This window comes from Balaenoptera ricei, chromosome 1, assembly GCF_028023285.1.
Source record: "Balaenoptera ricei isolate mBalRic1 chromosome 1, mBalRic1.hap2, whole genome shotgun sequence".
NCBI lineage: Eukaryota > Metazoa > Chordata > Mammalia > Artiodactyla > Balaenopteridae > Balaenoptera > Balaenoptera ricei.
Genome location: NC_082639.1, coordinates 119,526,195 through 119,551,422, shown reverse-complemented (window position 1 = coordinate 119,551,422; position 25,228 = coordinate 119,526,195). Strand labels below are relative to the sequence as shown.

Sequence of the window (25,228 nt, the reverse complement as noted above, 5' to 3'; positions counted from 1 at the left end):
TGAGCTAAGTATCAGGAAACTCACCATACCAACAGAGAGGTCCTCAACCCTTACATCCAGGGTAGGCTCTCCCGAAAAGGCCCTACCCCAGAGAAAATGGAAATCAGGCCTTAAGTCCCCTCCTCCAGTTCTTCTCATGGTTTGCACTTAACTCTCCCCAGAGCACACCCAGTCTGGGCTTTTCCCAGGTCTTTCAGCTTCCATCCAAGTACTCAATGAAATTTACCTACTCACTCTTAACTACTCTGTAATAATTAACTGATAAAATAACTTCTGCTATTGCATTTAAGACATTAATTTTTTTTTTTATTGTTTTACTCTCCCTGAGGTAAAATACTTGCATTTTAATACAGACTTCTGGGTGATGGTGTTTCAGAAAAAAGAAACAAAAAACCTAATAATTTACATTTGAGGCCTTAGAAAAGACTTGGGTTAAAATGACCTCACCTCACCCTTGAATCTCACTCATTGGATAACCAACTCCTCTGACCGGGCAAAGAGTCACGGAGGTCCCACAGAGAAGACAAACTGAAACCCTGGGCCTGAGGTCTAGAATCCGGATGGTGGCCCAGCCAGGAGTCACAGCAATTCCTCCTGTCTGGCCCCAGTCCTTCTTCAAGTTTCTGTTTATAGTTAGGAAAATACTATTATATTTTCAGTGTCTTATTGATGTTCATCATATCTCCTCCTCCTTCTACCCAGGTGGCAGAGATATTTATAACCATAAATGGCTAGAGTAGGCAATAAAGGATATCATTTGTTCACTTGCAAACATTTACTGAGCCTGTATATATTAAGTGCCAGGCGCTTGGGTACAAAGATCAGAAAGCAGAGCCTGAGAAGGAGCTTGAGGTCTAGTAAGGGAACCAGACACATAGACAGATAAATGATAATAGATAGGAGACAAAGAACTCTGGGAACAGAACAGTATGGGATCTTCTGCCATGATTTCTTCGTGCTGTGGGCATGGAGGAAACACTCAGGGGTGGGAAGTGGTTCAAAATACAAAGCTCCTTCTTCTTCCATTGAGAATCAGAGCTGCAATGAGACACCCTTACTGATAAGAGCGTGTCCCCTCCCTGCAGAGTGCTGGGCAGGGCCATGGAATGACTTCCAAGGGCCCTCGTCACTACTGCCTTTGTGGGCCACTCCCTCCACAAAAAATATGTTAAAATTATATCTTACAACTCTTTTGTTAAAAAGGTAATAACTTTCGACGTTAAAGCTCATTTCTTTTACTCTGACAGTAAAAGAAGTTAAACCATTTCCATAGGCCATACAAGTATCGTGGGTCCCAGACACTGTGCCCACTTTGCATAATGGATATGTCCACTCTGGTGTTGAGACAACAATAGCGAAATACATTGTGAAACAGTGACCTAGTCTAACATCCTTATTTACAAATGAAGAAGCAAGCCCAGAGAGATGAAGTGACTCAAGAAATGCATGCAGCTAGTTAGCAGCAGAATATGTACTTGAATGCCATTCTGCTGGCACCACCCTAGGGTTCTTTCCAGCATGCTTTTCCCTACACCATGATTTTGGCTTCTACGCCTAACTCCACTGACCTTCATAGTAGTAAAATTCCTGATGCGGTCAAACTCAAACATGATCTCGATGTAACCATTGGTGGCACTCTCATTTCTCCAGCCCACGTAGTCATAGCCTGGCCACACATGGTACTCATGGGTCTGGGTGAAATCATCCAGGCCAGACACCCCATCGGTCAACTGGCCCAGCCCTTCAGTCATGCTGCTCAAGCCAAAAGAGGAGAAGGAAAAGGGAGAGAGGAACCTGGAGTTAATTACATATTCATGGAAGAGCTTTTACCCAGTTTCTTCACCCCAGGTTTTGTAAGAGCTGATTATCTTGGAGGTTGAAGAATTATGAAAAATCCAATATATTTTGTAGTACTGACTCATTTATCCTGCATCAGTGGAGAACTAAGAATTTCATATAAATGAATTTTACAAAATATTTGATGCTTAACTCTATAATAGCAAAGCTTTTAAACACCTTTTTTTTAATCATTTTATATGAAAAGCTTTCTATGATCTATTATATCCTTACCTGCTCTTATATACTTAACATAACAAGTCTTTATATAATGATTCAATATTATCAAATGCATTTGACTAATTCATCCATTAATGAGTAAATGAATGAATGCACAGAACAAATACTACAGCAGATGGTGGCACTTGCTCATCACTAAATAAATGGTCCCAGAGCTGGTTGGAAACTTTTCTGACTCTCCTTTGACTGCATGTTGTCATTGTTCAGTGAATCAAATCCAGGGAAGCCAGTCATGCCTTCTTCTACCCCACATCTCCAATAACTTGCGTCGATATCAAACAAAAGGGGGAAAAAATAACTTCTAACAAATTTAAATACTGATTTATATTTAACTTTAATTACATTTGCAGAATACTAGACTCATAGAGTAAAATGTATGGACCAAATGAGAGTCTCAGGCACTGGATTTAGTTTTATTTTCTAGCTTGGCAGCCTTTTCACTTCCGAGTGTAAGGCTCTGTTTGAATGGCTGAGTTTGCCAGAAGCCTGACTGCTGGGTGGGATGGATGTGTATTGATGTTAATTTGACTACGTGAAGAACATAAAGAGACCCCCTTCCTTCTGTTTATGGAGGGACAGAACAAGAACCCATCGTGTGGAACTTCTCTCTCCTCAAGCTCTGGAAGATATGTCAATGAGTCTCCCAAATGAAGAGATTGGGATATTCACACTCAAGCAATAATCCATGTGACCCATGAGGTTATAGGCAGACCAATGTTATGTAAAATTTGTGAATTACCAAAAAAAAAAAAAAAAAGGATTAAGAGTGATTATGCCAGCCTTACAGATACATTTTTAAATATATTTGTTCATTGAAAAATGTTTGGCAAATTATAAAATTTGACTGGCCTTATCCACAGTGACCAGAGCCTGGATCTCCCTTCCAAGGTTTTGCCATCTTTTTCTTCTCTCTACAGATCAGAAGGCTAGGAGAACATAAGTTTACTTGCAATGAATATATTTCCCATTATCCCCAGAAAAATAAATCCCCATGAAAGTCTTCAGAAAAGCAGTACAAATTTAAAGGAATGCTTATTCAATTTCTCTTTCATCAAAATTTAATCAATAAGGAAAGAAACTTTCCCTGTTTACTTCATATACTTTAGAATTGTTAGAATTTCTATAACAGTATATATTCCTTTTAAATTTTTTTTAAATTTAAATAAGTAACTTTTGATACTATGACTATTTATTTCCTGAGAGCTTGAATTAGGTAACTCTGTATCTCATCACTTAGCCACCCCCCAGCTAGATAGCTCATGACCTCAATTATTAGGTGGAAGCTGACTGTGTCTAAATCTCTGTGATTATTTTGTTATTTTTCCTCTGGGGTTCATCCAGAGCCATATTTCCAGTTACCTGCCTTATTTCTCTATTTGAATGTCCTGTCAGTCCCTTGAACTTATATTCCAAACTGAATCCATCACCATCCCCTTCTAAACTAAGTCTTTCACCTAGGTTTCCCACTTCAGTCAATTATACTTCTCTTCCATATCCACTAAGAGTCCCTGGCACATGATAAGCATTCAAAATATGTTTGTTGAATGAATAAATGTCGTCTCCATTGTTTTACCTAGACTATTGTTTCATCTAACTCTTTTTCTCACATTACTGTCTTGCCCCCTGTATCCAATCAGACTACAAATGTTCCCTAAATGAGTATCTTTCTCATTCCCATTCCCACAGTCAGCATTATGGCCTGAGTCATTAATCCTTTTCATCTGACAGAATTTGGAATTAGAAAATATCCCCCTCATCTCCTCCCTTCCTATTCAAATCTAATCTTTGAATGCAGCTTGATTAATCTGTCTGAAGCACAGCTCCCATCATGCTCTTCCCCAGCTTTAAAAACCTTCAGTGACACATTGTGTTGATGATGTTCGTAAAGAAGAACTCCTCTTCCTCCCCTCTTCTTCCTGGCCCTGACATTCAAGTTCCTCCAAAATATGACAAAATCCGCCTTGCTATGCTTCTAATCTACTGCCTTGCTACGTAAATATGGCCCATGGTTAACTAAACTGCTGATCTTTCCCAGACATTCCCCTAAACTTTACAACCATGATTCTTTTGTCATCACGGTATTCCCTCTGCCTAAAATGCCATTTCAAGATTCTTTGCCTGTGAAAGTTCTACCCATCCTTTGGGGTCATTTCAGATTTCATCTACTCTATTACATTTTAACTGGCCCTCCAATCAGATAATAACTTACATGTATATAGCACTTTATCTCTACAAAATGCTTTCCTTATATACTTTTTTTTAATCACTTCAGCCTCAGAGCAAACAAATAATTTTAAGAGATGAATCCAGGTGTTTTCACTCCCAATGCTCTGTTTTCCTTCTATAGCTTCCTTGTTTCTTTGAATCCCAAAGCACTCATCGTGTATCTCTTACTCTTATGCTTGTATCATAGTAATTTATATCCCGGTTTAGTCCCCATTCCTAACTGTGAGCTTCTTAAAGGTAGAACCAATGACTTTATTATATTTGAATCCCTACCAAATTCCTTGCACATAGTAACAGTTGATTAGCAAAGACTTACTAAACTAAACTGAATTCAATTGATCTCTGATTTCCTCTGTGCCTTGAGTTGATGGCAGTTGGGTGTGGCTAAGTGAAATGATGCCAAGACAGATTATGTAAAAGGGGAAGAACAGTGACTAAGTAGATGGAAAGGAAGTGATTAGTAACAGAAGACCGGATGAGTCGGGCATGGAAGCTTCACACAAGGCATGGAAGCTGGAGGGCAGTAGTTTATTCTTCACACCTAAGACAATGGAAGTGCTGTAATTCCACACTCCTCTTCCTGAGACTCACTAATCTCTCTCTCAACCACCAGCAACCTCCATCATCTGGTGTGGACTTCACTATGGTCTAACCTCTCTGCCAGGCTCAATCTTTGCAGACAAAGATTAACCTAAGAGAGAAAAGTGTTGAAGTGGGGTAGAAGAAGAACGGCAAGACTTGGAGTGAATTGGGATAGGTGGGAACATCTCTCATCCAACCCTAAATTCATTCTGTATCTGAACATACTTCACCATGGCCCTCCCTTGGTTCATTTCAGGTATCCACTGGTCCTTCTGCTGTTCCAAGTTCTAGCTTCTGCTATAGTCGGGCCATTCTGGTCCTCATCCCTGATTCCCTTCCTCTGCTCTCTGCTACCTACCTCCTCTGCTCCAATTATCATCTCATCCTAGAATCTTTCCTTGTCTATTGTAATAGTCTTACATTACTATATCTTAATAGTCTTCTTTTCACAATTTCTAAAGCATTTACATTTCTGGGGTTCATTCTTTCTGAACTTCTTTATCTGTCCAGTTTATTATACTTGTAACTTCAAATCTTCTGTCCCTTTGTCTCCATAAGTAGGCTATTATTTGTGTCAGACCACACTTCTTGTTTTGAGGGTCAAAAATTATGGCTACGGTACTTAGAGCCATACCACAAAGCTTAACCCTTACTTTGTGTAATTTGTTGTTTTCCTTCTGATTACTTTGTCTTCCCAAACTAGGCTCTTAGTTCCTTCCAAATAAAGACTACATATTTTACTTCACCTAAATTTATCTCACAATGCCTAGTATAAGGGCTAAATAAACATTGGCTAGTTGACTGATTGAGTCCTTGATTATTGTTCCCAGGTCATGATGAAATATTATTCTCTTATGGTGGCCATTCCCCCACTCTGATGATTAAAGTTTCCCAGAATTTACCTGTACCCAACGGCCCCATCATAGACAGAATCGTTCAGATAAATGACGGAGCCTCCTGGTAGTACAAACTGCTGTCCAGCTGGAGCATTATAAGACACCAAGCCATCTGCCAAAGGAAACACAGATGTGTCAGTGCCTTTGGGAAGGAGATGCACCTGCTGCTCAGAACAACTATCCCAGGGAGCTACCTGAGGCTTCAAGACTGCAATCTTGAGCAATGTGTCCACCTAGGACTCAATCTGGGCACACAGGGAGTACTCCTCAGCAATAGTCAGCAAAGTGACTTGGAATGCAGTATGCCAGGTGTGGGGCACCAAGCCCTGGGTGGATGAATAATATTCCTTTCTTTACTCTAACCAAGAGGGGATCACTTCTTGGTGATTAGTAATTCCGGTGAAATTCTTGGTGAAAGTAATTCCTCTTTCTGATTTGATTGCCTTTATTTCCCAGGGGCTGGGGTTTTTAATAAGGTCTACACACTCTCTCTAGAGACCTACCTAGCCAGACACAGCCATAAAGCTCCACCCTCATGCACACATTCATGGAGTGATCAGTGACTGGGATAAAGCGGACAAATCTGGCCACAATGGGTGGCTCCAAGTCCTTTAGGAAAATGTCATAGGGGTTGCTATTTCCATCCAGCACCTGAGGAGAGATAAAAGAAAGAGTGAGAAGATGCTATGAAGTTATGTTGACTCTTCTTCATTCCCCAAGTCATTATCTCTTTGATGGAACCTCTCCTTTTAATTCAAGGAGCAGAATGCAACCACTCAGCAGCCTTGCTATCCCTATGTGTGACCCCCACCCCACCCTCCTTCATCTTGGGTTACACATTTACAAGGGCATCCCAGGTCTGCAGACACACATACCTACATAGACAACCTGTGTACTTCCTCTTCTAGCCTAAGTCAAAATATGGTCCCAGACATCCCAGGGTCTGGATGTGTCTTCTTCTCACCTGTTTCCCATGCCTGTTCCGCCAAGAGATCCAGCGAGTGCCATCCCGACTGTAATTGATCTTGTACATGGGGGCAAACTCAATGCCATGGCCCCCTGCATGGCGCCCCTGGGTCCCCACCAGAGTGATAAAGTGCAGGGTGTGCAAGTCAATCTGCAGAAACTCCTTCAGGTCATCAGGTTCCACTGGAATCTCAGGACACCAGGCTCCGTCCCCTTCTTCTGAGTCCAGCCTTGATTGATGAGGGTTGGGGGTAGAGGAAGGAACCACGAAACCACAGAGTTATTTACCAGTCCCCAGCAAGCAGCTGCCCAGTGCTGAAGAGAGAGAGCAGGCTGGCAGTCTAGTCCAGATGGACTTTTTGGGCTCTCCCTACCAGTCTGACTGTCACCACAGTACCCACTTGTGGTCAGTTCCCTCTTCCTGGGGCACCATGAAACCCAGAAAGACAGTCACCACCAGGGAGCTAGAGGCCTTCAGATGACATGGAGCCTTTATTTCCCATCCTGATTTAGAGATCTCAAGGGAGGTCCCATGCAGTGAAACCCTTCTTACCCTCTATTCCCCACTGAGTTATTTTACCACCCTCACCCCCACCCCCCATTTTCAGTCTCAGCATAACAAGGCTAACCACTCCTTGCCTGGATATCAAGTTATAAGAGTGGGGAGGGAGGAATCATAAGATCTGTAGTGTGGGTTGTGTAATGTAGTGGAATTTTAACCAGCAGGGCGAGCATGGCAGCTCAGCAAAAAACCATGGAAACCTACGGTGAAAGTGAAGGGTAAGAGTATGTCAGGGAATAGTAAATAATCTGGTTTCATTTTACTACCTCCAGGCTGAGCTACCCACAAACAAAACTGTGAACTCATTATAAGGCTTATTTTGGGACGCTCTTACCCCTTTCCCTCTTCCCTGGAATGTGCCTTCTCTCACAGACGGCACCTACTCATTGTTGCTCCCTTCCAACCCCACCAAATTTCACTCTAATCTTTCATACACTAAGACAGAAATCATGGAGAAGGTTTACAGGATTGCTTTTCCTATGGATGATTCCATTTTAACAGAAATCAATGCTTTACACCAAAAGAACTAGATTCCAAGAAGAAGGTTACTTCCTAAAAGCTGAATAGTTTTTGACAATAATTTTTGACAAGCAATAGTTTATTGCTTTAAAGGACCCCTGATATTAGACCACAAGAAACCCAACATACTTTGTTTATGGATGAGGGTGGCCCTTCTATGTGAGGTATCCTTGAGAGGAGGGAAGAATTTGTTGGATGCCTCAATGTCTATTTAAGGCCTCGATGCCTTGCACTGTGATTGATGTTTCACAGACACCCACTGAGAAGAGGACTATGTCTCCTAACTCTCAGTGACCTACCTAATCTGCACTTTTCCATATGTACCACTGTAGTCCACTTCCTGCAGTAGCTCATGGTGAGAACGTGAGATAAAGCAAGTGCACTGCATATCAATAAGCCGATCTGCTGTGGGTGGTGTGGCTCTAGGGCCCCTGTGGTTAGGGTGAGGTTGCTAGACCAGCACGTGCTGCCAGGCCCCAAATTCTCTGCATGAAAACATGCAGAGCAGGTCCACTTTGATGTCCTTCCCCCATTCCCACCAGCTCCCACCAAGTACCACGCTTCTTCCTTAGACCCTTGAGTCAGTAATTCTGTCCAACCCAGAGCTCAGGTTTTCTTGAGGCATCCATTCTCACCTTCCATATTTGGCAGCTGTGGACTCTGACCACTGACTAGAAGCTGTGATGTCCTCATCTGGAATGTGGCCTCCTGACATGCCCAGAGGATAGCGGCATATGGCTGAACCAAGAGAAACCAAAGAGAAAAGAGAGGAAATCCTTTTATTTTATTTTCAGAGACCCCCAGCTAGAAGGCAATTGATTATTAGACAGGAAAGAGGGACTAGGCCCCTCTATGACCCCAGTTTGACCACTATGACTCTCTCAGCCTTTTCTTCCTGGTCCTGCCTCCAAACTTATTAGTGTTCAATTTTCCAAGCATTGAACCTCAGCCAACTTTATCTTTTGGTCCAAACTCTGACAATACTGTTATATGCTGATTTATTCTTTTATTTGGTAATAACTCTATGACCCATCCCCATTTCCTTATTAGCAGACATGCATTTCTAATCAGTTTCCCAACAGTGGTGAGTCGTCCTCATAATCACTAGGTACCTTTTATGATCCATAGCATTTTCTTTTCCTAGGTAGCTGATTTCATGAAACTATGGAGCAGAGCTAAAAAAAAAAAAAAAAAAAAACTCTCCTATAAAGGTACTGAACACACAGCTTTGGCCCCCATTGGTACCATGTTTTGGACTCTGGCTAAAAATAATAACCTCTGGAATTGGACTTCCTCCTCCATCCAAGATAGAGTAATAAAGACCAGATTTATTCTCCTGGGTGAAACAACCGGAAAACGGGAATAGTATATGAAAAATTGGATTTCAACATAATGAATATCAGACAACAAAGGGCAGCAATCCCTGAGAGACAGGAAACAAAGAAGATGAACCCCACAACTGCAAAAGCTTACTTCCATGAGAGAACGTCCAGCCTGTAGCACAGTGAGTGAAAACTCAGGCAGAGGCTGGAGGATTCCCTGAGCTCAGAAGACAAAGGTAAGAGTCTGTAGAGGTCAAGGGGACTAGAGCTCTTAGGACATAGGATTGCCGATAAAATACAGGATCCTTGGCTAAATTTAAATTTCAGATAAACAATGAATAATTTTTTAGTACAGATATGTTCCATGCCAAAAAAAAAAAAAAAAAAAAAAAACAGGCTTTAAGAGAAGCAGAGAAATAGAACCTATAATAAGAAAAATAAATAAATCAGTTGAAACTGATTCAGAATTAATATAGAGGTTAAATTAGAAAAGACGAACACCAAAATAGTTATAACTGTGTTGCATATGTTCAGAAATATAAGGGGAGCAATAGAGGATAGAGAAAAGAGGTAAATCAAATTTCTAGAGATAAAACTTGAATGTGTGAGATGAAATACGCTGTATGGAATTAAAAGCAGATTACATATTGGAGGGAAAAAAATAGGAACATAAAGACAACTATAGAAACTATCCAAAATGAAACAATGAAAGAAAAGAGAATCAATCAATCAATCAATAAACAAAAAGCAGAACATCAGTAAGATATGAAACAATTTAAAACATCTAGATATACATGTAAATGGATACCTTGAAAAAGAGGAGGGAGGAAGACAGAAAATTATTTGAATAAAAAATGGTGGAAAATTGTTTTAATTTGATGAAAATTATAAACCCAAGAAACTTAACAACCTGAAGCACAAGAAACATGAAGAAAACTACACTACAGTATATCATAATCCAATTGCTTACAGCAGACAATACAGAGAAAATTTTTAAAGCATCTAGAGGAAAAGGACACATTATGCAACGAGGACCAAAGATAAAGATGACAGCAAATTTCCCAAAATGGCAATTACATGGTAAATATATAAGGTGATTTTTAATGTTATTTATATCTCTTTAAGTGGTAACTGGCTATTTAAACAAAAATAATAACAACATATTGTGGTGTTTACAACATACACAAAAGTAAAATGCACGACAACAATAGCATAAAGGCTTAAAGGGAAAAATGGAAGTTATCTTGTTGAAAGGTTCTTATACTCTATGTGAAGTGGTATAATATCACTTGAAGATAGACTTTACTTAGTTAAAGATGTATACTGCAAACCCTAAAGCAAGCACTAAAGTAATATTTTTTAAAAGACTTATAGCTAATAAGTCAAGAAAAGATAAAACAGAATCATTAAAATTCAATTAATTGAAAAGAAGGCAGAAGAAAAGGAAACAAAGAGCACAGGACAAATAGAAAACAAATAGCAAGAATATAGATTTTAAGTTAATCATATAAAAACTCCCATTAAATATAAATGGTCTATATACCCTAATTAGAAAGTAGAGATTTTCAGATTGGACTTTTTTAAAAAAGCAAGTTTAAACTACATATGGTCTATGAGAAACACACTTTAAATATAAAAACACAGATAAGTCACAAGAAAATATGGAAAAAATATACCATGAAAACTTAATCAAATGAAAGGTGAAGTGGTTATATTAATACCAGACACAAAAAATTTCAAGACAAGGAATAAAGATGGTATTTCACAGTGATAAAGGGGCTTGTTCATCAAGAATACATGACAGTCCTAAATACTTATGCATCTAATAACAGAGTTTCACAATAAATGAAGCAAAAAAAAAATTACAAAATAATGGACAAATCCACAATTGTAGTTGGAGATTTCAATTATTCCTCAACTAACTTCTTTCCAAAGAAGACATATAGAAGGCCAATAGGTACATGAAAAGAGCTTAACATCACTAATCATCAAGGAAATGCATATCAAAACCACAGCAAGATAGCACACATCTGTTAGAACGGCTATTATCAAAAAGATCAGAAATTACAAGTATTGGCAAGGATGTGTAGAAAAGGGAATGCTTGTGCACTGTTGGTGGAAATGTAAGTTGGTTCAGCCACCATGGAAAACGATATGGAGGTTCCTCAAAAAATTAAAAATAGAATTACCATGTAATCTAGCAATTCCACTTCTGGGTATTTATCTGAAGAAAATGAAAACACTACTCAAAATGATATATGCACCCCCATGTTTACTGCAGCATTATTTACAATAGCTAAGTTATGGAACAACCTAAGTGTCCATTGATGGATGAACGGATAAAGAAGATGTGCTATATATACACATACATACCATACATATGGTTTATTTAACCATAAAAAAGAATGAAATCTTGCCATTTGTGACAACGTGGATGGATCTTGAGGGCATTATGCTAAGTGAAATAAGTCAGACAGAGAAAGACAAATATCATATGATTTCACTTATATGTGGAATCTAAAAAACAAACAACCAAAAAAAAAAGCTCATATATACAGAGAACAGATTGGTTGAGCCAAATGGGTATAGGGGATCAAAAGGGACAAACTTCCAGTTACAAAATAAATAAGTCACAGGGATGCAATGTACAGCATGGGACTTAATAATCTGTATTGCATATTTGAAAGTTACAAAGAGAGTAGATTTTAAAAGTTCTCATCACAAGAAAAAATTATTTTTGTAACTATGTATGGTGATAGATGTTAACTTAGGCTTATTATGGTGACCATTTCTCAATATATACAAATACAGGATCAATATGTTGTATACTTGAAACTAGTACACTGTTATACGTCAATTATAACTCAATTTTAAAAATTATATTGGAATTTCCAGATAAAGCAATAAGTCAAGGGAAAAAAATAGTAAAAGGCACCCATATCGGAAAGGAAGACATAAAACTGCCTTTAATTGCAGATAACAGGATCAGTTATGTAAGAAATCAGATGAAATCTACAATAAAGCTGCTACTAGAACTAAAAAATGAGTTTGATAAGGTTTCAGGACATAAGATCAATATACAACAATCAGCTGTGTTTCTATAAACTAGCGGTGAACAATTACAAGTTACAGTAGCACCAAAAATTACAAAATACTTAAGGATAAACATGACAAAAGATGTGAAAGACCTGTACACTAAAAACTACCCAACACTGCCAAAAGATATTAAAGATCTAAATAAGTGGAGATAATATACTACAATGTTCATGGGTCAAAAGAATCAATACTATTAAGATGTCCATTCTACCCAATCAAAGTCTCAGCAGGCATTTTTGTATAAACGAACAAATTGATTCTAAAAATCATATGGAAGCTCAAATATCCCAGAATAGTCAAAACAACTTTGAAAAAGAAGATCAAAGAGGAAGAACTAACATCAGATTTTAAAACATTATAAAACTACAGAAATCAAGACAGTGGGATGTTGGTATAAGATAAACAAACATACCAAAGAAACAGGAGAAAGTCCAGAAGTAGACCCATATATCTATACACTGATTTTGTCCTGCAGCCACTCACTCCTAGGCATTTGTCCAAAAGAAATAAAAGTGTAAGTCCATACAAAGACTTAAGAGTGTCCTTAACAGCTTTATTTGTAATAGACAATGCAAATTGGGAAACAATCATATGTCATCAACAGGTAAATGGATAAACAAATTGCAATATCCATGCAGTGAAATACTACTCAGCAGGGCTGGGATTAGAACGAAGCAAGTGAGATGCTTAGGGTGCAAAATATAAGGAGGTGCCCACTCCCGGGGTCATGGAAGTCCCAGTTCTGCCTCTGCAGGATCTTGAGGGTGAGCAGCTGCTTGCACTTTGCACCCTAGGCACCTCCCTTGCCTCACCCTAGTCCCATCTCTGCTACTCAGTAATAAAAAAGAATACTCTATTGATACATGCTACAACACAGATAAATTTCAAAATAATTGTGCTGAGGGAAAGAAGAGTACCAACCAGGCAAAAAGAGTATATACCGTATGCTTCCATTTATATTGTATATTATACAATTCTAGAAAATGAAAACAGGTCAATCTACAGTGACAGAAAGCAGATCAGTGGTTACCTAGGGAAGGAAGGAGTGGGCAGACGGAATTACAAGGGGACACAAAGAAACTTTTGACAGTGATGGATATGGTCATAATCTTGATAATGGTGATGATTTCACAGGTTTATACATATGTCAAAACAGATCAAATTGTGCATTTTTAATGTGTGTAGTTTATTGTATGTCAATTATATGTCAGTGAAGCTGTTTTTCAAAAAGTAACCTCTGGGGTGGGATAATATATTGAGATTTTTATTTGTATATTTTCACGCCCCTTTCCAAAGCATGTAGCCAAGGCCTTCTTGTTCCTTCGCCCCATGGGAGATTTATGTTTACTGGGCAGAAATAAGAAACTGCTTGAAGACTAATGGCTTCCTGGAAAGCCTGCCCTCATTAAGGGACCATAGGATGAAGTAGAGGTGGCAGGAAGATGGGTGAGGTTTCCCTAGGCTAGAAGGAGACAAAGGTAGGCAACTTACAGGGCTAACAGGAACCAAGCTCCTTTCCTAGAAGTTCCCTGGAGAGGTAGCAAAACATCAAAGGGAAAATGGTTTCATGTGAGCATCGTGCCCAAGCTTGGCACAGAAACAGCCAAATTGCTGTCCCTGAAGAACATGGAGGGCTTGGAGAATAAGGATATCCACTATAATCATGACAAGCTGAAGGCAAGAAGCCCTTCTGTCCGTATCACACCTAGAAAAGCTCCTGGATTCTTGTCCAACCGTAGGAAAGGGAAGGATGACTCGAGTCAAGGACCAGCTGACACTTTAAGAAACAGTATGATTAAGCAAAACCATATAAAGGCAGCTTTGACAAGAAACATGGCCATATAGCCAACTGAAACTCTTCTATGTTACGGTCCACTGCATTTTCCAAGTCAGATTTGAAAGTATCATCTTGCCTATTCTTGTCAAATGTATAATTTCTCCATCAGAGGTGATTGGTTCTGCAGATAATCATTATGCTTGAATCTGGGTGGTTCAGGAATGAAGCATCAGATTCTCAAAATCTGAAGTCTCTGGAATACGAAATTGAAGGGAGGAGTAAGGATGAGGAAATACTAATACAGGATCCCAATGAGGCCAAAATTACCAATGAGTGAGGTCAATGTATGCTTCAAAGTCACACACAGGGCACTGTCCTCTCTTCTGCTTCATCCCATCAGGCAGCAAAGGCCACGCCCTGACTAAAGGTCTGCTCTGGTCCCCTCCTCAAAGTTTTTCCTACATGTTGTTGCATGTGCTAAGTGTTTTAGCCCTTAGCATCAGTGACTTAATGGGCAAGGAGAGGCTTCTGGAGGCCTTTAACCCACACGCTACACGCCCCAGTCCAGTTTACCAGAGCACCTGCATTGGCATTTAGGACACAAGCCCAGCTACTGATAAAGTAGAACTTTGCTTTCCCTTTGCCACTGTCCCCTGTGTGTATATTTCCCTCAGGGACATCCTGGCGAGGGGGCCTCGCTCGCCACGGCAGACATTCCTGGCTCTTTTGGCTATCAGCCATGTCATAGAGTCCCCAATTGCCATCTTGAACCCTAAAATACAATTCTTCACAATTTGAAAAGTGCTGTCCAACTGCCTACCTCTTTTTTTAAAATTTTGCAACACAGGAAATATAGCCAATATTTATAACGACTTTTTTTTTTTAATAAATTTATTTATTTATTTATTTTTGGCTGCATTGGGTCTTCGTTGCTATGCGCGAGCTTTCTCTAGTTGCGGTGAGTGGGGGCTACTCTTCATTGTGGTGCGCGGGCTTCTCAGTTGCGGTGGCTTCTCTTGTTGGGGAGCACGGGCTCTAGACGCGCAGTAGTTGTGGCACGAGGGCTTAGTTGCTCCGCGGCATGTGGGATCTTCCCAGACCAGGGCTCGAACCCGTGTCCCCTGCATTGTAGGCGGATTCCTAACCACTGCTCCACCAGGGAAGCCCGCCTACTTGTTTTTTACCCTCCCAGTAACCCGATGTGGTAGGGAGGGCATGTACTATTATTTTCAAATTGTATATGAGGAAACCAGCTGAAGTCCCATGGCTATTAAGCGATAGGGGTTTGACTTAGATCACATCTCTGAGTCCTAACCCAAAGTTTGTCCCAGTGCACCAGACTGCCCCGCTCTGGTTTAGCCAAAAGAATGACCGGAGGAAAGCTGTCTCTCCCAAGATGGCAGGATGCTGATGGCATCAGCAGCAGCTCAGCAGATCAGTAAGCGAGCTGCTCTCTGGCACCCTCCGTCCCTTCTGAAGCCAAAGTTCGTTCCCGAATCCAGTCCAATCTCAACATCACCCACCGCATGATAATCTACTTGCTTGCTTGTTGCTTACCAAATCCATGGTTTTAAAAATATCCTATTGTTATTCATTCATTCACCCAATGATTGGGGGGGGGGATTTTTATGGGGTTACAACAGCAAACAAAGCAAAGTGCCTTTCGTCACAGAGTTTACATTCTAGGGTGGGAGAGAAGACAATAAGCATGTAAAAATTTAATAGGGGAGGAGATGGTAAATGCTGTGAAGAAAATAAAGTACAGAAAGGGAATAGGTGCTCTTTTAACTAAAGAGATCAGGAAGACCTCTGAGATAAGCTGACTGAGCAGAGAGCTCAGTGAAGGAAGACAGCAAGCCAGGTGACTCCAGAGGGGAACGTGCTTTGTGTAAAGGGCACAGGAAATGCAAGGAAAGAGCGTTCTTGGCTGCTGGAGGTACAGCAAGGTCAGTGTACCTGCAGTGGAAAGACTAGCCTAAGTTATTATCTAGCACCCTCCTTTTGCAGGCTAATGAACTCATACTCAACTAAAGCAAGCATTTCTGAGGGAGGATAGTACCACTTCCAATAAATTTCTCCTTCCTCTGATTTGTGACATTTTCAACATCTCTGTTAGAGCAGTAGGTACAGACTCCTATGTAATATAATTATTTCTGTGAGTCCTATCTCCCCTACAGATGGCAAACTTTTGGAGGGAAAAATAAAAGGACTGTATCTTGTTTGTTTTGATTTCTTTTGTTTCTCAGTGCACATCTGGGGAGAGAATAGGTGCTTAAAAAACATTTATCGAAAACAGAAGGTAAACCTTTGAGATAGATATAGATCAGGAATAAGAAGAAAGTTGAGTAAAATATAGTCTCCCTACAAAGCTCATTCCCTAGCTTTTTCCATTTCAGCCAACTCCATTCTTCCAATGACTTGAGCCAAAAATCTTGAGGCCCATCCTTGACTCCTTTCATACTTCATATCCAGTCCATCAGGTGATAGTAAATCCTATTAGCTACTCTAAAAATATTCCTGTATCCCACCTACCTTTTGCAAATATTGTGCTACCAATCTAGGCAGATTCACTGTCCCCTATCACCAAGAAGAGAACAAGAACCTCCTACTGGCCTGCTTTTGTCCCATGTATCTACTAAAATGTAAATCAGATCATGTAACTCTTCTGCTCAAAGCACTCCATTAACTTCCCATCTCACTCATAATAAAATTCAAAATCCTTACACATCATCTGTGCCCTGAGTGTCCTGGACCTCGTTTCCACCCTACCCTTCCTGTCAGCCATGCTGGCCTCTTTGCTGTTCTTCTAGCACACTGTGTGCTTCTTCTTCAGAAATCTGCATTTATTGTTGAAGTATTTAATTTAATAACATAATAACCTTCGTAGGGTGGAGGAAAGAGAATTGGAATACCACATTTCCCTTTTTTTTTTCACATGCTAACATCTTTACAAATCTGAGTGCATCTTGCAAGCAAATAGTGAGTCATAGATAGTTTTGTTTTGTTTTGTTTTTTCCTTAGAGGCACAGAAAGTAATGATACATCTTAGAGTCAGCAGTTTCTTAAATTCGATGAAATATGGTAAGAATAGCATCCATTTAGAAGCATTTATCAAGTGCAGGCAACGAGATAAGAATTCTGTCACTCATTATTTCAAGTTTCCCACTTATTACCCATTTTACTAGTAAGAGTTTATATAACTGCCCAAGACCTTTCACTGAGGAAATACTAACTCAGATTAGAATCTGACTCTAGAGGCTGTGACCTCACTAAACTATACAACCTCTGAAAATCAAGTGATTTCAAATTCATTCCTGGCTCTTCCACTTAAACCAGCGGTCCCCAACATTTTTGGCACCAGGGACCGGTTTGATGGAAGACAATTTTTCCATGGATGAGGGGCAGGGAGGGGGTGGGGCGTGGGGGGTAGGGGGAACGGTTCAGGCGGTAATGCGACCAATGGTTCGGGCAGTAATGCGAGCAATGGGGAGCGATGGAGAGCGAGCAGCAGATGAAGCTTTGCTCACTCACCCACTGCTCACCTCCTGCTGTGCGGCCCAGTTCCTGACAGGCCGCGGACTGGTGCCGGTCCGAGGCCTGGGGGTTGGGGACCCCTGATTTAAACTATGCAGGATCTGAGCAAACTCCACACATCCTCTTTAGATCTCAGTTTCTTCCTGTGGAGAACAAGGGAGTCAGAGTAGACGTTCTCTAAGGCAGTGTTTCTCAAAAGCCAGTCCATGGACCAATTACTTTAGAATCACTTGGGGATGTTCTAGAATACATATTTATGAGCCTCCTCTTAGAGATTTGTTTTTGGCATATCTGAAGCTGAGCCCAGGAACCTACATATTTCTAAAGTCTCCCGGGTGATTCTGCTGTGCAACCACACTGCTCCCAGATCCCTCCCAGCCTGGACCCAGGATGATCCTCTGGGACTCCGCCAGACAGCCAGAGAAATCCTCATTCACAGTCCCACTGGGCTTTCATTCCTGGCTATCATGTATCTCTAGTCACTGAGCCATGAGTGTAATGAGAACTGCTTCCTGGAACATCTAAAGTAAACCAGAAATGGGGAAGGAGGGTCGCACGGGGTGAATCATGATCTTGTTGCAAAGAACTTCCCCACCAAGGCGCTGCTTATCCCGGGAACAGCAACCTAGAAGTTTCAACAGAGATGTTGCTGCTGTAGCTGCCTTCATGGAACATTTCAGTTCCATTATATTTCCCGGGCTCAGGGATCCTTTCTATTTTGTGTTCTAACTAAAGTCTTACAAGAACTTACCCTGTTTAACAGAGAAAGAGGAAACGAGAGAGACTGAGATCCCACATAGGATACTCTCCTGGGTGTAAAGGAGTATCAGCTCCCTCCCGAAGGCTCTGTTCTCCTTATCTATCGCTGTGGTAGAGCCCTGGTCCTCAAAGTATGCTCCCAGGACCAGCAGCATCGCCATCACCCAGGAACTTGTTAGAAATGCAAATTCTCAGTCTCCATCCCAGTCCTACTGGATCAGACACTCTGGGGATGGGGCCCAGCAAGGTATGGTGTCGCCAGCCCTCCAGGTGACTCTGATGCACAATCAAGTTTGATAATTAGAGGACCCGGGGGAGAAGACGAGGCTTCAGCTCTCCACATAAAAAAATGCAAATGTGTCAGAGCTCCCTTCGTCCTCATCCCCTCCAGCCCTTCCATCACACCGAAGCATCACACAGAAGGGTTTGAGCCGATTGCGTGTAGACAGCAGAGCGGCAACAACATTGACGAAAACTAGAAGGGCTCTCCCTGAGTCAGGAGCAGGGTCTCTGAACCTCTGCCTGGAGATGGATACAGTGTTATTGGAGAGGAGGAATTCAGGATGATAGGTGACATGTTACCCCTGCTAAGAGGCAATCAAGGGGTGAGATGTAAACTTGGCCTCTGAGAATCACTGGGCCCATCAGTAAATCCCACAAATTTATCACCTGCAAATTTCTTAAGTCCAGCTATTTCTCTCCTTCCCCACACCTCCTATGCAGGGCCCAACCTCCACCATCTCACATGTGGACAACTATAATGCCTTCTAGCTCTTCTTCCTGGTTCCCCTATTGTCCCTTCTCCATATAGTAGCACAGGTGAGCTTCCTAAAGCCTTATCCTAACATAAACCTTCTAACAGCTTCTCATTCTTCTCAGGATAATGTGGCTTCATCTTGGGACATCCCAGATCTTTGCTCTCTATATTCCAGCACACTGGTCTTATTTCAACTTCACAATGACACAAAGTACCTTCCAGCCTCGAGGTCTCTCTAAACATGATGTACCCTTTGCCTGAAATGTTCTTCCTTTCCCCTCCTTTACCTACTAACTCCTGCTCATTCTCCAGCTCTCAGACCACGCCTCCCTTAGGGAATTCCTCTGAGCCCCCAGCTAAATTAGAAATCTCTGTTAAATGCTTATAACGCACTGCTTTTCCTTTATAGCACCTTTCACACTTGTAGAACAAATAATTGTTTAATTTCAGTCTCCCCACTAAACAGTACATGTTTTGAGGGCAGGATCCTGACTATCTTTCTCTCTGTTGTCTCTCTAGTTTCTAGTAGGGTGTCTGGCGTTAACTGAGTCCTCAATAAATATCTGTTGAAAAAGTGGTAAAAGAAGAGTTTTATGTTGTTTATTATTACAGAACTTAAAAACAAAGACCTGGGAAGTCAGAGAAGGATAGCCCCTACTAATGACATTTAACCAGGCAGCAGACATCTGAGACTTCCTTGTAAGCCTGGGCCATTACATATTTTATTGCAACCTATCATGGATTTATTCATGGATTTATTCATGGATTTGTTCATGGATTTATTTAACAAGTATATTTATTTAATGACTATTTGTGTATTTATTTAACAAATAAGGTTCTGCTCTGTGTAAGGTACTATTCTGAAGGTAGAGTAGTGAAGAAGATAGAGAAAATGATTTATCTCATGGACCTTACTTTCTGGTAGGGGAGACAGAAAAAAGGCAATAGATTTGCAACAATCAAATAGGCAATCAGGGCTTCCCTGGTGGCGCAGTTGTTAAGAATCTGCCTGCCAATGCAGGGGACACGGGTTCAAGCCTTGTTCAGGGAAGATCCCACATGCCACAGAGCACCTAAGCTTGTGTGCCACAACTACTGATCCTGCGCTCTAGTGCCAAAGAGCCACAACTACTGAGCTCGCGTGCCACAACTACTGAGCCTGCGTGCCACAACTACTGAAGCCCACGTGCCTAGAGCCCGTGCTCCACAACAAAAGAAGCCACGGCAATGAGAAGCCCGCGCACCGCAAGGAAGAGTAGCTCCCGCTCGCCGCAACTAGAGAAAGCCCGCGCACAGCAATGGAGACCCAATACAGCCAAAAATAAATAAATAAATTAAAAAAAAAATAGGCAATCAAATTGTCTATTTGACTATAGTTCTTATTAGCTATTACTATTTCAGGTAGTGTGACAAAACTATGGAAAACACTAAAACATGGTATGAGGATAAAAGTGATGGTGGGGAAAATGGGGGGTTCTTTTAGGTAACAACCTTCGCCAGAGAGTTTCCATTTTACTTGTGCTTGTTTACCTGCTTATTGAAACTGTAAGCAATTTTGAGAATAGTAATCATATCAGATTCTTTCTTTTCCCCCTCACCATCTGCCAACACAGAGCACCATTAGATGCTCAACACACATTTGGCAAGTAAATAAGTAGACAAAGAGGTAGAGAGATGGGTAGATGGACAGAAGGATGAATGCAACAATGGATGAATGGAGTCTGTGAACTTAACCACAAGTTGAATTCTTCAGAGCAGGTGCTGCAACTGATTCATTTCTCTGCCCCCGAACCTCCCAAAGTGCCTGGCCACAAAAGATACTCAGCCCATGTTTGCTGAAAAACTACCCTGCTCAGTTGCATTTCCCCGACAAGGGTCAAGATTTGTCAGAGTGAGCGCCATCTTGTTCCCAGCTCACAGCCATCTCCAGAGGAGAGTGAGCAGCAGGGATGCTCTTTCAAGGGCTTTGTGGGCATTTGCATGAAAGGAAGAGAAGTTCTGACATGAATATTAGTCAGTGGAGGATCCCCAGCTCAAGCTAGAATAAGGCTCTGGGCCACAAGTGTTACAAACCCTCTTCAGACAATGGAGTGGGGCTGGAGGTCTAGAAGTTGAGACCAAGGAATATAAGGATGAGGAAAGGGAATTCAGAGACAAGAGCCAGCAAAGCAGCCATTAGGCAAAGTGTCTTGATGAATCAGTATTGCCAGGGGCCTCAGAGAAAGGACACAGGAAAATAGACAAGATGATCTTGGATGGCCTTTCTCATCCTAGTGGGTCTTTGGAACCAGGATGAACCTTGGCCCAGGGCAGCCAACGTGGCACTTCTTAGCAGTACCAATGTGGTTTTCCTATTGAATATGACTATTTTTGGTAAACTCCTTCTGTGGAAGGGATCCCAGCCAATAGCAAAGACTCAGAATTGCCAAGTAGGCCCAAGTCCTAATTGTCAGGTCCCCTTAATTTCCCTCAAGCCTACCTCATTGTTTATCAGAGCCCATCCATCTGCCTCTGAGCTCCACATTATGAAATATAAAGCAGCATGAAAAGGCAGAAAATAGCAAGGGAAGCAAGAGACCCTGCAGCAAAGAAGTATCACCTGATTTTGCCTGCTGAGTTGTCTTGGTGGTTTCCTGATGCCTCCACTATCCACCAGTCTCCTGGACAGAGAAGCCAACTCACTTTTCCAGTTTCTCGGAGTGGAAAACTACCAGTACTGGCTGCTACATGCCCAGGCGGGAGCTTGGTCCATCCTGAGCTCTGGTAGAACCTGGCAGGCAGGCTGAGGAGAAGCAGCGGCCACCAGGCCCCAGCTTCCAAGAATTATTTTCACACTGTGCTGCCAAAGTTGAGAGCCTGAAAGGGCTGCTTGTTCCATGATGTTTACCATCTCACTGTTAGCTCCAGACCACAGGCCCCCATCAATGAGTGTCCTATATGCAGCTTCCAAGAAAACACACACACGACACACAGAAGGCCTGAGGCACGAAGAGCTGACAGCTGGGCCTCTCTGGGCACAGGCAAGGTAAGACTGACGGGGGTGGGGTGCAGTTATTAGGGTCAACCAGGGGACCCAAGACAGTCTCTGGCCTAAAGGAACATTTGCAACCATAAAACCTTAGAGCCAGGACTTTAGGAAACCAATCCCTTCAACGGCTCCATGTTAAATATCAGAATCTCTGAGGCCCAGAAATGTGAATTGACTTACTCAAGGATGCACAGCTGACTAGGGTAATCAGGACTGAAATTCAGATCCCCTGATCCCTGGTTCCTCTTTCTTCAAGCTCAGGCTGCCATGACCTAGTTTTTTCAGCTCCAGAGAGGACAAGGTGATCCAGTTAAAGAAGCTGTTATTTGGGCCCCTTCTCTCCATAAGCTCTACCTAGCAGGCTACTTCAGACTGGTTCACTGTGCAGGTAAATATCTACATAAAGGGATCTTGCTAGGTGCCAAGAAAAATTATTTGGGTTCCTCTAGGTACAATGAAGTTATTTTGCCAAGACCTCTTTTGCCCAAGTCTAAATTCCCCTTAGGAACAGTTCTTTAGAATTGTAGTTTTCCTAAAAGCCCAAAGTATTTTCCAGAAACAGTTATTGCAGAGCTCCAGAATACGGGTCCCCAAGTTATACTGGATTTCCGGGTACTGAGATGAGGGTCAGACAAGATATGTTCTTCTTCCTGGTTAACAAGGTCAGCGAAAGACTCGTAGTAAAATAGTGTGTTCATTCCCTCAACAGGGAGGTAGGTTGAAGACACAGCTGGGTAGCCATGAGTCAGGAGTTGAGAAGAAAGCCGCGGCATAGTTTGGAATCAAAACAGGTCTATGCTTAAAACTTGATTCTGCCATTTCCAAATTGCGGGACCCCCAAGACAAGTTACTAAGCCTCTCCGAACCTCAACTTCCTAGTTTTTTAATAATCCTGCCAAGCAGGGTTGTTGTGGAGATTTAATATAATGTATGCAAAGAACTTAGCACACTTCCTGGAAGGCAATAGGGCTCAGTAAATGATATCTAGGAGAAGGAGAGGGGATATTACATTCACGTTTTCTTAAGCAATTAAAAGATTTTATGGCCTTAGGAAGATTAATTAAACTTTAAGCCTCTCAGTTTAACAGTAATAATAGTACTTGTTTATAAGAATGTTGTAAGGAAATATGAGTTATATATGTCAAGTACTTAGATAGTAATGTTTAGAACAGAGTAATGCTTAGAACAGTAACATTTAATAAAGGTTAGGTGTTATTTATTTTCTTAACTATTTTTACTCTGATTCATTCTAAAAAAAAAAGATTGGAATCGACTTCCAAAGCTGTATAAGATATTAAGTAAATAAATAAACAAACAAACAAGTGGAAAAATGTGGGTAAGGGGAAAGAGAACAGGGACAATAAGATAAGATGGAGCTAAGGTTTATATCCAAAATATTACATTTGGTTCTATACCTTTTGCTGGTGATGGGCCTCAAATTTGTCTCTGAGCTTCCTACTAGCCAATTCGAAAAGCAAAGCATAATCAGTTAATATGAATCACAACGGCAACGAGATAAAAGTTAACTTTTTATTTCTGTTTCCAGGTGGCATGGAGTAGCTTGCAGTAACCCTCCCCCTGAGGATAACTGGAAGAACTGAATAAAATTCACAAATCATCTACTTGAAGGCATCTGATTGCTGCTGAGGTAGTGAGAACAGAGAAACTGAAGCTTCAGAGAAGGGAGAATCTGACAGGTGGCATAACTTCTGTAGTCATGTGTAGCCCTTTGTCAACTGGAGGCAAGGGCAAGAGGCTGACTCTGGGCTTTGCACTGGTTAGAGGGTCACTAGAGGACAAAATCTAAGAGCTTTTGAAGTAGACCTGGGATCCTTCTAGCAGGCGGCTTTTTTCTTGCTCAGCACATTTGCCAAATGATGGGGCTGTGTAGAGACGCAGTGGAGAAACCTAAGGAGAAACCCTCTGAAGGGCTGAACTGAGTTTTTGAGTCTGACAAAACAAAGATTAGAGTTCAGGACCCACCAGGAAGAGAGGCCACAGAGAAAACACAAGAGTTTTTAAAAAGCACTGAATAACCAAGAATCCAATCTTATACCCTTACCAATTGCCCAGAGTGAAGAAATTCTACCCTACCAAGTAAAGGCAGATCCAACTGCTTTCACTGTTGGCCAATCTGGACTTTGGGTTCACCTCCTCTTAAGAAAATCAAAGATCCAAACACATTTCTAAAGAGAAGACCACCCCAGCCTCACAGAGAAGTGGGCCAAGTCAATTTCAGGACATCTTAATGGTTATAAATAAAGAAAAATTTGTTTGAATTTACCCCAGTATTTGTAAATTTCTTACTCTTGGCACTTCAAGAGAGGAATTTAGATTCATCCTCATAAAAGAAATTAAGGATTAATTTTACTTAATCAAGAAACACAACCAGTAGCCATAGATATGCCATGTCGTTGTTGCTGTTATCATTAGTAGTTGTAGCAGTAGTAGTAGTAGTAGCAGTAGCAGCACTAGTCGTATAGTTGTAGTAGTAGTAGGATAGCCATCCATCACTATTGAGCAAGTTCCTCAATAAGAAAAGCTATGGTGGGCTTCCCTGGTGGCGCAGTGGTTGAGAATCTGCCTGCCAATGCAGGGGACATGGGTTCGAGCCCTGGTCTGGGAAGATCCCACATGCCACGGAGCAACTGGGCCCATGAGCCACAACTACTGAGCCTGCGCGTCTGGAGCCTGTGCTCCGGAACAAGAGAGGCCGCGATAGTGAGAGGCCCGCGCACCGCGATGAAGAGTGGCCCCCGCTTGCCACAACTAGAGAAAGCCTTCACACAGAAACGAAGACCCAACACAGTCATAAATAAATAAATTAAAAAAAAAAGAAGAAAAGCTATGGCAAAGTCCTAAGTATTGGTCTAACCTACTAGAAACAAACAAACTAATATTATAGCTTTCTCAAGGTGGTTTTAGCCTGTCCCCATAGCCAGGGCTTCTCTTATGCCAGGATGAACCATTTCTTAAGTTAGCAATGCTTATACATAGAAGATACTCTTCATTGTTAGACCTTATATATTGACTACAGCTTACAGCACCCAAAAGATTAAATCTGAATCCCTCCCTTGAAAAGTCAAGAGTAAAAGCTTTACACGTATTTGGGTAAACTTAAGCACATT

At 41.4% G+C, this 25,228-nt stretch overlaps 1 protein-coding gene across 3 annotated transcripts in view; it reads right to left on the bottom strand.

Annotated features, from left to right (window-relative positions):
• DDR2 (discoidin domain receptor tyrosine kinase 2) overlaps positions 1–25,228 on the bottom strand; it is a 161,862-nt gene that overhangs the window by 28,524 nt on the left and 108,110 nt on the right. For all 3 annotated transcript variants that reach the window (XM_059935227.1, XM_059935219.1, XM_059935235.1), the window contains 5 exons: positions 8,463–8,565; positions 6,745–6,976; positions 6,284–6,431; positions 5,787–5,892; positions 1,569–1,752 (listed from right to left, as the gene is read on the bottom strand). In XM_059935227.1, coding sequence (XP_059791210.1) covers positions 1,569–1,752; positions 5,787–5,892; positions 6,284–6,431; positions 6,745–6,976; positions 8,463–8,565 — 773 coding nt within the window. The remainder of the gene's footprint in view (positions 1–1,568; positions 1,753–5,786; positions 5,893–6,283; positions 6,432–6,744; positions 6,977–8,462; positions 8,566–25,228) is intronic.